The sequence below is a fragment of the Hippoglossus stenolepis genome, chromosome 2, assembly GCF_022539355.2.
Source record: "Hippoglossus stenolepis isolate QCI-W04-F060 chromosome 2, HSTE1.2, whole genome shotgun sequence".
NCBI lineage: Eukaryota > Metazoa > Chordata > Actinopteri > Pleuronectiformes > Pleuronectidae > Hippoglossus > Hippoglossus stenolepis.
In genome coordinates this window covers 11179418-11191978 of record NC_061484.1, presented here as the reverse complement: position 1 = coordinate 11191978, position 12561 = coordinate 11179418, and the positions used below count along the sequence as shown (strand labels likewise).

Sequence of the window (12561 nt, the reverse complement as noted above, 5' to 3'; positions counted from 1 at the left end):
TCCTGTGTCTGTGTCACCTGTTTCACCTATGCTGTCAGCAGCTGCAGGAGTGACGCTGTGATGCTGAACTATATAAGCAGGATACACACTTTAACTTTCTCTGACTGTGTGGAAATCTGATGTTTTCACGTCACAGATAGATGACGAAGAAAGGCATTAATACCAGAGAAAGAAGAAATGTGTGTCCTGTTGGTTCTGCCAGGCTCTCACCCAGGAGACACACACAGAGGACCGCAGAAGAGGAGGTTATACAACCCGATCAGACAGACCACTCGTAATCAAATCCCCCACTCTATATGCAAATAAACAAGTACATCATCCCGTTTGCAAAAGACAAAATTAGTTTTAAAAAACAACGAAATGCGTTGCATTTTACCGACTGCAACACTACTGAGCAAACATTCTGTGAAAAACGCACAGAGAAAAGAAATAACTTCATGTATAAAGTATAACGTTCAGTGGCCGATCAATCGGAGCACCCTTAATTACTGCACGCATTGATACCATTAAGACATGTATTCATTATGCAACCATTATGCATTTCAGAGCATTTGAAAGTGCATTTCTACATTCTATTCATATCCGAAGATGACATGAGCTGATTAATCACTGGGTCAAATGTGACACATTCTCCAAACTCTCTGAATCACTAATGACCAGGGGACATGAGCAAGAACCATTGTTTCATGGTCCTCTCATCCACTTCTGCAATCAGTGGCACCATCTTGCCCCTGAGCAGCGTCTTGTGGAGAGAGATTAACTATGTGGAGTGTTTATGAGAAAGTGTGCAGCTATTTTCAGCATTTTCAAGGAGGGAATTTGACACACACACATTCAATGTACACACGCTCCGACACTTATGAAAGCTGCAGCTAAGTCCACTCAACATTCTGTGAGTCTGTGCTCCCAGTGGCAGTGGGCTGAAAATAACGCAGTGACAAACCCCTAACTAGTGTCTGAGTCACAGGTGAGTGGGTGGGAAGTGATGTGTTGGCCTTAGGGCATATTCCTAAGGAGACCCGGGTCTATCTGTGTGTATGTGAACTAAGTGTGACTGAGGTAAATAAAAGAAATCGATTTTCAGTATATGTACCTCGTTATTGTTGGTGCTGCTGTTGTTGTGACTTTAGAGTCCATGTGAAGTCAAACAGTTTATCTAGGGTCATGTCGATGTGGTAACACCAGGACGACAGCTTCAAGTTTACACAGTGGAAATCATAAGTGGTTTTCCAAGCTTCAGGCACTACAATCGTTTTCCTTCATAGCACTTAATGTTTTTATACCACACTGTTTTCCAATAATTACCAAGAATGTGGTGGCCGACCTTGATCTTACTAGGTTTCATAATGATCCAAACTTTTTTACAATTCTCAAAATGACATGAAATAACTTGGTGTTTTGTGCCGTTGCTCGACTGTATGTTGTTGAGCTGTCGCTCTCTTTTCCTCCCTCTCATAAACACATTGACCCATCTGTCATTGTCAGACTGGCCATTAGCAGCACGGGAGAAATCCAGCCTCTCTGGTGGGCCATCAAAAAATCGATAAAGTATTTACTATCCTCGGAAGGTAAACAGACCTTGGAAAAACACAGGTAGTTTTCTGCTTTCGCCTCAACATTCCCATGACAGAGTTCTGACCAAGCAGGGTCAGAACTCTATGTGTCATGGGAATGTAATAACACCTGTGTACCTGTCGATATTGGATATGGATATGCCTGACAGCGTACAGTGTTGTGACTGTGGGGGAATCATAATAATCAACCCTCAACCTTATTGAAATGCACCCTGAAGAGTTAGGGCACAGCAGACAGAAATGAGAAAATTGGACCTAAATTTATTCATGACACCAAAACATGACTCGTTAAGTTGGTCTGTGTCGGCTGAATTTCGACATAAGCATCTCTTTGCTAACACTTTAGTTTCTTCTGCCGCCCAAGAAGCACAAAACAGACTAAAATAATATGTTGCTGATATTCTGATCTGTAAAAGGAAATGATTTGGTCAATTAAACTGTAATATACACAGATCAGCCACATGATAAATAAAATATTCTGTAGGTTCCCCCTTGTACCTCAGCTCAGTAGTTTTAAATTAAAAGCACTCTGCAGAGAAGCATAATTGCAACTTCATGACACTGCAGCGGTGGGTCAATGCTGCAAACTCTATATAAAGGAATGACTGGATGCAAAATGTTATATAGATGGGACGTGTCAAATTAAAATCTCATCAGTACCCAACAAGACTTAACCCAGAGCATCGGTAGGTACGGACCACTGCATACTGGGAACACCTCACAATAACCTGCTGCTCATGTGACCCTTGTCAGACTCACTCAAATTCTCACACTTGCCCACTTAACCTGACCTGCTGCCTTTATATCCCACCGCCTGACAGGTTCCACTGTAAGGACATAATCAATATTGATCACTTCAACAGACAGCTTTAACGTTGTGGCCGATAGGTGTATAAATCCACATTGAACAACAACACAGAACCTCTGAACATTGCTGCTGGTGCTGGTCAAGACATTTAACTTAAAAGTGGGAGGCCAAGATGTATCATCATTAAGCACCGTCTATACCTGTTTGAGTGTGAGGGTCTGGTACTTCTCAAAGGCCTCTTGAGGAAGTGAACCAAGCTCTCTGATCTTCTTCATGCATTCCTCTTTCTTCTTGAGCAGCATGCCTTGTCTGTTGGTCATTTTCTCCAGCTCCTTGGTGTCATGGTTGATGGCATCATTCTGATCCTTCTCTATGTTCTTCCAGCGCTCCATGCTCTTTATGTGGTCCTTGATCTCTACCTCGGTCTTGTCAACAAGGACATCCAGATCTGGGGGAGACATCAGAGGAGGTTGGTGCAGTGCCATGTGTTTCAAACCAAATGAGATATTGGTGCACACATATAATGTAGAATATAATATAAAGTCCCTTGGACAAAAACGATTCATACTCAGAGAGGATTCAAAATTTTTTAAGAGTTAGTGAAATGTACTTAATTTTAACTCCTGAAAAAGATTTTCATATTTTCCACAGCCACAATTACTCCATTTGGCCAAATATCCTTCATCCACAACAGACTAATGCAGAGGCTATTACTCAAACTTTGTAAAGAGACAGAGACAAAAGAAAATCTTATTATTCACTGAGTCATAAATAGAAAACGTACATGTTGAGAGTTTAGAATTGAAGACTGAGACTGTGAATGTGTCTCTATTAAGTTAGTGGCAATGATTAAATATGAATCTGTGAAACTGTATTATATTCAGGGACAAGTACTTTCTGAGAACTGCAGTCTATCAAATCGAATTTGAGTCATAGCATCAGCAGAACAATTATATAACTGAGTGACCAGGCGCTGTGTGTGTGTGTGTGTGTGTGTGTGTGTGTGTGTGTGTGTGTGTGTGTGTGTGTGTGTGTGTGTGTGTGTGTGTGTGAAACAGAATTTAAGATTTTTTTCATAGATGATTCTGGTGCATGATGCAGTGAAGGTCAATGTAAATTGATCTGTTTTTTGAAAAACACTGCAAGACCTTGGTCAGACAACATTTTATAATTATCATTCTTCATATAGAAATGCCTCAATGGCCACTCTGTCCAACATTACATTACCTAGACTATGACAAATAGAGAAATAACAAAGACAGAAAATATGTTTTTATGTATAGGATTTTCTTAACATCACTGTGGTTTGATTGGTCAAACAAATCAAGTGGAAAGTGTTTCAGAGTTTAAATAAGAATCTCCACACATGCTTGGATATATTGTCATTTAGGTGAGGCATAGAAGTACAAATGGGAACTCACACTAACATGGGAATAAAGGTCCTGAGGAAGAAATGTGTGAATATTTTAACAGTTTTCCAGCTTGTGTAAATTTGACCAGTTAGGGTCAGTTGACTTCTTGACCACAAGAACAATTCTCAAAACACTACCACCGCCTCCCTGTTGCTTCTTTAGTACACCACAAACCTTCTGATCGGGCCAAAGTGTCTTTGACACGTTTGTTGATGCCGTCCAGCTCAGATGTTGTGGCTGTGAGCACTGTACCTCCCTCAGTCTCCCGCAGCTCATTCAGTTCCTGTGTCAATGAAAATTAGGCCACATAAAAAATATGGTCATGCAAATTCAAATAGCCCTCTTCTAATTTGTTTGAATGAAAACATTGACTGAACAGATTACATCACCAAAATCATCAAACTGCTGAAAAACAATATATATTAAACTTTCGCATTACACAAGTAATGATGCATCATTTATTAGATTAAGAATTTAAAAAGGGCAAAATAGTAGTTTTACATAAATCTTTCATCATGTAATAGAAGAAAATTTGGCATGAGCCGTACAATGAGATTTAAGACCGAATTCTAAAAAGTTTCAAGGGACAGCATACCTGCTCCACTTGGTCAAGACGTTTCCGTAAGTTCTCATTTAGATATGTTTCCACTCTGGTCATGATGCCCTCAAGCTTGATCCTCTCATTCAACAATTGTCTGTTGTCCTGTGGTTGGGCAAAGAGTTCAACACAAAAAGGTTAGACCCGTTAGGTTTTTGCTAGGTGGCGACAAATCAGCCAATGGTAGATATCCAAAAGCTCAAACTTTTCTCTTTCTCTGTGTATCACATCAGCGCTAGACACATGAGGAATGTTATTAAAACATTTATTCAAAGCCAATTTTGATAATATCTATCTTTGGCGTCTTAATGTAACAATGTGTCGCTAGAATAAAACTGTTGCTATTATCTGCTACATCTGTATTTATCTCTGAACTACAAATAAGGACACTCATAACTATAAAGTCTCAGCAGCATCCCGTGTATGCATTTATCTATGTCCACACACGTTTTTTTTTTTATATATAAGTAATTCAACAACCACCAGCACTGCAGCACCACACATGAAAAGCTCCATGTTGCAGGGGCGGAGCCGTTGCGCAACAATTGCGGGAAAAGCCGAGAGTTCACTGAGGTGAGAGATGAGAGCAGCTGGCAGCGGGAGAGAGAGAGGAGAGGACGACGCTGGATCACAGGAACATCCCACACACAGCTGCTGCCGGCTGCTCTCACCTCAATCAGGTCATTTGAATACACAAGCAGGAGGCAGCGAGGGAGGGGGAAAACAGCGAAACAACAAAATGTGGGTAACAGGCGTTTTCTTTGATCTAAATATAACTATGTCGATTCATCCACCACATGGTAGATGAATAAAAATCAAACTGTTAATTGTGCTTCAACACATAAATTAAGTAAAAGCTTTTTTCATGCAAATTTCAAAATCTAAATTAATACTTTAATCGTTGACAAGATACTGGGGAACATAATACACGTAATATAGTTACATAATAAAAATGTTAAGTAAACTAACTGGCCTTGAGTACATTTTAAATGAATAGTGGCTTTAAATCCATCCTCAATACAATTATATAATTAAGCAATAATAAATAATGTGTGGCTAAGTTTTAAGATAACATTCACACATTTTTTTAACCACCATCATCATTTTTTAATCCAAACATTAAAAGAGGATTAACTCTTGACGTTAATAATGACAGTGACCGTGTATATTAAATTACAAATGCACTGTGTACAGGGAATGGAAAACACTAATGCCTGAAAATAGCATAATGGATAATCTCTCTAAAAATAGATTTATAAATAATAAATATCAACGTGCACACAACAGGTGAAAACACACTCACATGTAGCCAGCCATATACTTGCTGGTTTTAAATGAATGGTGTTTACTGAGCAGTAACTCACTGTACTGGACCAGCTCGCCACAAACATGTTTCTCTTTTTTAACTTAATTCAATAAAAACCCATAATGCCAATCTGTGACTGTCAGTTATTTCAAAGCACGACAAAATGCCCATTCCCCGTCCTCCTCCTGACCTGCTGGAGCTGACGGATCTCATCATTGAGGTCATCGACACGCCTCTGGTCCTCCAGGCTGAGTTGAGAAAGCAGATCTGTGCCCAGCTCAGCCTTCAGTGACTCCCTGGTGGACTCCATGGCATGGAGACTGGCCTCCAGACTTTGGAGACTGCGTTGCTGAAGAAGATGTAAAACAAAAATAGACATCAGTGGATAGAACAGGCTGAACCTTGTGCTAAGATCATGCAAAACAATAAGTAATATTCACGTCAGTCACATCTTAATGATTATAACTCCTGGGCTTGTACACAAGTTTAAACTGTGATGTCAGTTTGTAATCACCTTGGGCATGAACGTTTTCTCCGACTGCTGCCTCTTCTCCTTCAGCATCTTCATCTCTGACAGAATACTGTCTCTAGACGCCTTAAACTTCCTCTGTTGTGTTTCAATCTGCTGCATCTGGTTCATCAGCTGGTCGATCTCGTTGTTGATGCGTGGAGGCAGCCATTAAGGAAATTTAATGCTAGTTTTGGGTGAACATTAAAATTTTTTCCCCCTAACAGTTATTCAGAAAAGTGAATTTTCAAGATGAAGACAGATTTTATCTTTTCACACGGCTTCAAGTTTTCCCAATTCAATGTAACCAGTGTCTACAGGACACAGCTGAACACATCACCTCTGTTATTCTGCCAAACTGTGTGGGTAGACAGTGTATTTTACCTGAGACAAGACCCACACTGATGAAGTTGTGCATACTCTAATTCCACTCAGGACAGAAAAGCATAACACACACACGCTATCTTTTGATGAGGCTGCTCTCATTAGCAAATAAAGCCATGGGACAGTGTGTCACCCTTTAGTGCAACTTAAAGGGTTTCAATAATGTGATTGGGCTTCCAAGGGAAGTCATCATTGACATCCAGAGGATTAAAGAGGCTGCATATACACATCATTAAGCTAATTTAACAGACAGGTCTATCAATCTTCCAGGACTGCGACACACCTCTGTTCCTTTGAGGATTAACTGACTCAATAAAACACTGAGGCCAATCAATCTGCTGATTTCAAAGGGCAACTGGAAGTCAGAGGACTGCTCTGCCTACTGCTCATGGAAGACGGAAAGAACCTTGATGGTTTAAGACCAATTGATCATTTTCATGAATGGGATCAGCTCACATCAGGCCACTACCAGCACAAAAAGACACCATTTTTATAAGAGAAACAAATGTTAATATCATTGACCACTTTGCCTCTTATAAATAAAATATACATCAGGTGAATTTCGCATTATAAATTTGATCATTTGTAGCAGTTGTGAGTCATCAAATCCAACGCCACTGCATGACCTCAATAGTTTCCCCCCAATATGGCAGTAATGGCTAAATGAAAATAGCCACTTAAAATAGAAGGGATTTACGAGGTGCATAATCACATGCTTATCGACAGGGTAGAGGTGCAGAGTGAAGTTTAATAATTGATCTGTTCACTGACTCACCACTGCTGTGGGGTGGAGGGGTTCATCAGTCATCCATTTCCCCGGCCTACTCACACATACACGTCATGGCCAGGTGCACAGATTAATCTACATACACACACATCAGTGTGAGTGAGAAGCTGCACAGAGTCACACAGGTGTGACAACACATAAGATAAACATACCGTGGCGGAAGTGACTATATCCATAAACATGTCGTATGTGCAAACACATCTGACTGTTTGCTTTCATGGGCTGTCAACCAGTGAGTCATGGACCCGGCCAATATGACCGAAATATAAACTAATCTCTCTTGACCTGCTTAGACCCTCTCATGCATTCAAGTCAGGAGACTGACTTGAATGCATGAGAGTCCACATTTAAAATACAGGCTCAGCCATATGACATCAAGTGATGACATTGATGAGAGCAGCACTTACTGCAAGTTCCTAGATGGAGTGGAAAGGTTCTCATTTTATGTACAATGGCACATGAATCACGGACAGAAGAGGACAATGTGAATGTGTTTTTATAGAATGAAGTTGTCAGTTTCTAAACACATTTAGTAACTAAATATTGACAATGTTTCCTCCTCTTTTGCTCAAAGACCAGGTGCAGAGTGCCAATGATACAGTTGTAACATTAGTATGAGCACAATTATATCACGCATGCTGTTTTAATTTGGTTTACTCCAGTTACCAGCGAGCTTAATTTTGACTTAAACTGCTGGCTGTCTGTAAAATATATAAAAATATGCAATTTAGCGACAAAAGAAGGATATTTCAATGGCAAAACTTACTTGTGAAAACATGTTGAAAATTGTATATATTATTTCACATGTTAGAGGAATCCGTGATTCCAACCTCAAAAAACAAAAACTAAATTCCTGGATATTTTTAATAAAAAAAGAGTTTAATAAACAGTGAGGCCAGTGGGCAGGTTATGTGATTGGTGTGTGGCTGAACACTTAAACACATGTAACCCCATCTATCGCAGCAAACCTTCTCTATGAGGAAAATATATATACTGATATATTGAAAGACAGATGGTGATGGTGAAACTTTTAAGGAAACTGCATGACTCACTTCAGTAAACACCTCGTTCAGGACTCAGCCAAGAGAAAGCGAATGAATAAAATCACTTTGATCCACAGTGAAATGTCCTGAGAAGACATCGTCAGTAATACTACAAAGATATCTGCAGCACAGCTGGCCATCAAGGCCCTTTTAAAAACTCCAATACAAATCTCACAATAAAATGAATTTACTTGTGCTCAAATCTCCCAGCAGAGAGCACATGGAGCTAACATTTCCTTGAGGACATCAATGATGTAAAATAACCCTGATGAGCAAACTAATTATGTTTTATGTAAAAGGATATGTTCAATGTTCCTGCGCAGGTTCTCATTGAGCTTGGCCTCCAGCTCACCCAACTCCTCCTCCGCCTTCCTCATGTCTTTCTGCAGCTCCAGACGAGACTTTCTGGTGTCGTAGTAGCCTCCTGTCAGCGCTCCACGGTGGCTAACCTGGTCACCTGGGGGGTCACAACAAAAGGATCAGGGCATTATGTCGTCTTGTTGACTGTTGCCAAGTAATGCACCACCCGTATACTGTAAAATACTGAACTAAAAACTAAAGGTTCCCCCCCGCTGCTACAGGAAATCCAAGGGGAAACACTGCTGTATGTAAAAGGCCACTGCAGCACTATCAGGCTAATGCAAGTCTAACATCAGTAGAGGGGCAGATGGTTTAACATGAAGCATGACTCAGACATGATGGGTAGTTACACACAGCTAATACTAAAAACATTTTTCACAGCCTGCAACTGCAGAGGCCATCTGGGAAAGAGGTTTGACTCAACAACATCAACTATTACAGAGTTCAAACTCAAGTTTAGCTACGTATTATTTTCGGATTAAAGACACGTGTCAAGATACTACAAATATTGCTGATGCAGTTAATGTATTGTGTTCTATGATTTAACAGATTCCCGCCAACTCAGTTTTAGTCTGAAACTCAAAAGTGTTATTTGTGAGAGTTGCAACTTCCATGTTCTAGTGTGACTGTACTGTCACTGGATTTTCAGCTTACCCTCCAGAGTAATACAGTCCATGGTGAACGCCCTGGCCAGCTGGGTGGAAACCTCCATGCTGCGACAAATCAGGGTCTTCCCAAACACATGCTTGAAGGCCTTGTCAAAGGTGGTGCTATAGCGCAGTTTGCTGATCATGGGAATGGCATCCTAAAAGGAACAAATAAAATATTGGTATAAGCAAATCATTGAATTAAAAGCGTCTTTTGAATGGTTAACAGTTGAATACACATTTGTTGTAATTGGTAAAATTGAGAACAAAGACCTACAGTAAATGCCTAAATTTACTGGCTAAAAAAGTAGCAGAAGCTATTTCTGCATGTCCCTTACATTGGTCTCTGGATAAGCTGTGTCCCTGACGTCCAGCTTGGTCAAGGGCAGGAATGTGACTTCTCCTGGCAGGTTCATTTTGTTGAACTCCATCAGAATTTTGGTGCTGACTTCATCAGTCTCCACAATGTGGTAGAACAATCTGTAAAACATGAGAGCAGGACGGTGGAAAAAGAGAAAAAGATTTATGAGTGAATAGGTTTGCCACAGTCACTAAATGACGATATAAATCCATAATTATAATCCCAAGGAATATATTATACTGACACATTAACACTAGATAATATTAACAACAGTTTGCTCCATATATCCACCGGACACATTTTTATTAGCATGAAGGAAGCGGAGTCACACGTCACAATTTATATATTGAGTGAATGCTTGAGGTTCAGCCACTGTCTGAATGAAAACTTAATAAATGTGAATAAGACTTTCAAACAAAAAGAGGGAAATTAATTTCTCTGGATAACTTTTGTTGAGTCACTTGAGTGAACTAAAAAAAACACATAGATCAAGTGTTTGTCTCATCCAGCTTTAAAGGATCAAGCATGCAATCCCAGTCTTAAAATGAGATAAACGCACATGTTGCATCCACTACTGGGGTAAAATCAGACTCCATGTGTTTTATTGCAAAATGTCAGTAAACTGAAAACATCAAAGTGAAAAAGAAAATAAAAACAGTCCTTACCTGGTACCAGCGGTCACCTCCACACAGGTATAGAAAGCAGGCTCACACTCAAAGTTATTCATGACTATGCCGTGGTAACCATTGATGACATGCTGGTTGATGCCTTTCCGACGGAAATGCTCAAGGACTTTGTTGATGCTGTCAATGCCGTTCAGAATGGACTAGAAAACGAGAACAATGAGAGCATGTTTTTGAATCCAATCAAAAATAGCTTAATTGAAACATTTCACACACTAAGCAGCAGAAAATACAGGAAAACATATAAACTTCTTTTTATAATCTTTGTTTGACTATCATTTTTTTTCAATCACAATAGCAGATATAATCTTTTTTTATTAAGTATACGTTTTACAGAAGGATTAGTAAACAGATCAAATGATGTGCTGTAAAGAATTGTTGAAACTTTCAAAACGGCATACTGAAGATCACAAAGATAAAGTGTGTTTCTACAAACTGCTCCCATTGCTTCAGTAGCTTGAATCGCAAGGTACAGACAACAACAAAAAAGAAAAAGAAATTAGCAATTTCTGGATATTGCACAACCCCATCAACTGTATGGCAGAGGATATTGAGTCCATCAAAGACTTGAGCCGGGATGAGTCACCCAGGACCAATGAAAAATAAATAAATGCAGGACATTTGTCCATAAAGCCACACACAGCCTCCCTTTCATGTCAGCCAGACATTATTCAAAAGTGATATTTGATTGATGTATCTGCCCAGAAGAAACGACTGGCAGTTACTGGATGAGGCCGAGAGCAGTGATTCATATGTAAATTCAGCAAGCTGTGATAAGGCAGATGAATGATTACATTTGATGCACCTCTCCTGACGACTGGCTGAATTACAAAGTGAGTCCATCGCAGTATTCCGGTGGGCTCATTTTGGAGAGTGAGGAACTTTTCACTTGGGGTCTGATTCATCTTTACTTTGCCCATTTCCTGTCTCACAGTACTTCACTAAGTAGGTCCATATGTGAGATTTTAATAGATGTGTAGCACAGCAGCTACAGGGAAGGTTAGTGTGCTTATTGTTCACCAGGGCTAGAGGAGGATAGCTGCACAAGATGATTTTAAGTACCATAGCAACTGTGCCTTTCCCAGTAGCATAATCTCCGTCATGACGAAGTAAACCCAGTAGAGTGGGTGGACCAATACCAACCAGTCCGCCATATTAGCTGCAGAAGGCTGCTGGGCCCTTGATTTGTTAACACTGGTTGATTGTGACAGGGCATCGCTTTTCTTTCAACCTTGTTGAAGTTGGGTCAGTGGTTGATGTCAGGATGTGCAGACAGGTTGGTGGTCCTGCCCAACACAGATTTGGGACTCTTGACCCTCTTTGGTCGTATATACTGGATACATGTTCAGTGGGTTATTACAATAATCAAACTACATTAACAGGCCAGGAGAACCACAGTCCTCAGCACAGCAGACAGCTTGTGTACCGTTTTTTTTCAGAGACAGCAACATGTTGGCATGCTATAGGGAAAGTGTTATGTGCAGTCTGTGAGACTTGCTCAGATGGTACCGATGTCAAGGTAATGAAGAGATAGCTATTCTCTTCTAAGCACATCTGATACATCTGACATATTTATACTTCTTTTAACCGTATGGCCCATTTGTTCTTCTTATTGTAGATAAAGGTTAACAGTTCACATCCCTAAGCAGCCCCTTTGGGAGACTGGTCTTATGACACCAGGTCTTTTAAACAATCTTCATCACTGAACAAAAATCTCCATCAACCAAGCTATTTGCATCACCACCCTCCTCCAAAGCTGTGAAGCTTGAGTAACCTTAAGCCATAAACATTGATAATAAGATCGACCAGCAGCAGCCACAACGGCTGGCACATGTGGCAAAGACCCCAATCTGGATGCCTCACAGTACGATATATGCTCAGCAATATCATGGACAACAGTCTGCTGGAGGGCAAAGGAAGGGCTACAATTAAAGGCAGTGTTTTTAAGGAGTTGCAAAATAAGACACCAGGATGTGGAAGACACTGCTGGTGACTGATACACCTGGAAGGAGCTGTTCTGGATGGGACTAACATGCTGGAAGAGGAAATGATAACCAGGAGAAAGCACAGGAGACAGGAACACACCCATA

At 40.3% G+C, this 12561-nt stretch overlaps 1 protein-coding gene across 1 annotated transcript in view; it reads right to left on the bottom strand.

Annotated features, from left to right (window-relative positions):
• Positions 1–12561, bottom strand: part of smc3 (structural maintenance of chromosomes 3) — a 28128-nt gene that overhangs the window by 6282 nt on the left and 9285 nt on the right. Inside the window, exons 16-24 of the mRNA XM_035174383.2 lie at positions 10454–10614; positions 9766–9907; positions 9435–9585; positions 8725–8877; positions 6213–6364; positions 5889–6047; positions 4390–4497; positions 3969–4077; positions 2583–2830 (exon numbers count right to left, since the gene is read on the bottom strand). Coding sequence (XP_035030274.1) covers positions 2583–2830; positions 3969–4077; positions 4390–4497; positions 5889–6047; positions 6213–6364; positions 8725–8877; positions 9435–9585; positions 9766–9907; positions 10454–10614 — 1383 coding nt within the window. The remainder of the gene's footprint in view (positions 1–2582; positions 2831–3968; positions 4078–4389; positions 4498–5888; positions 6048–6212; positions 6365–8724; positions 8878–9434; positions 9586–9765; positions 9908–10453; positions 10615–12561) is intronic.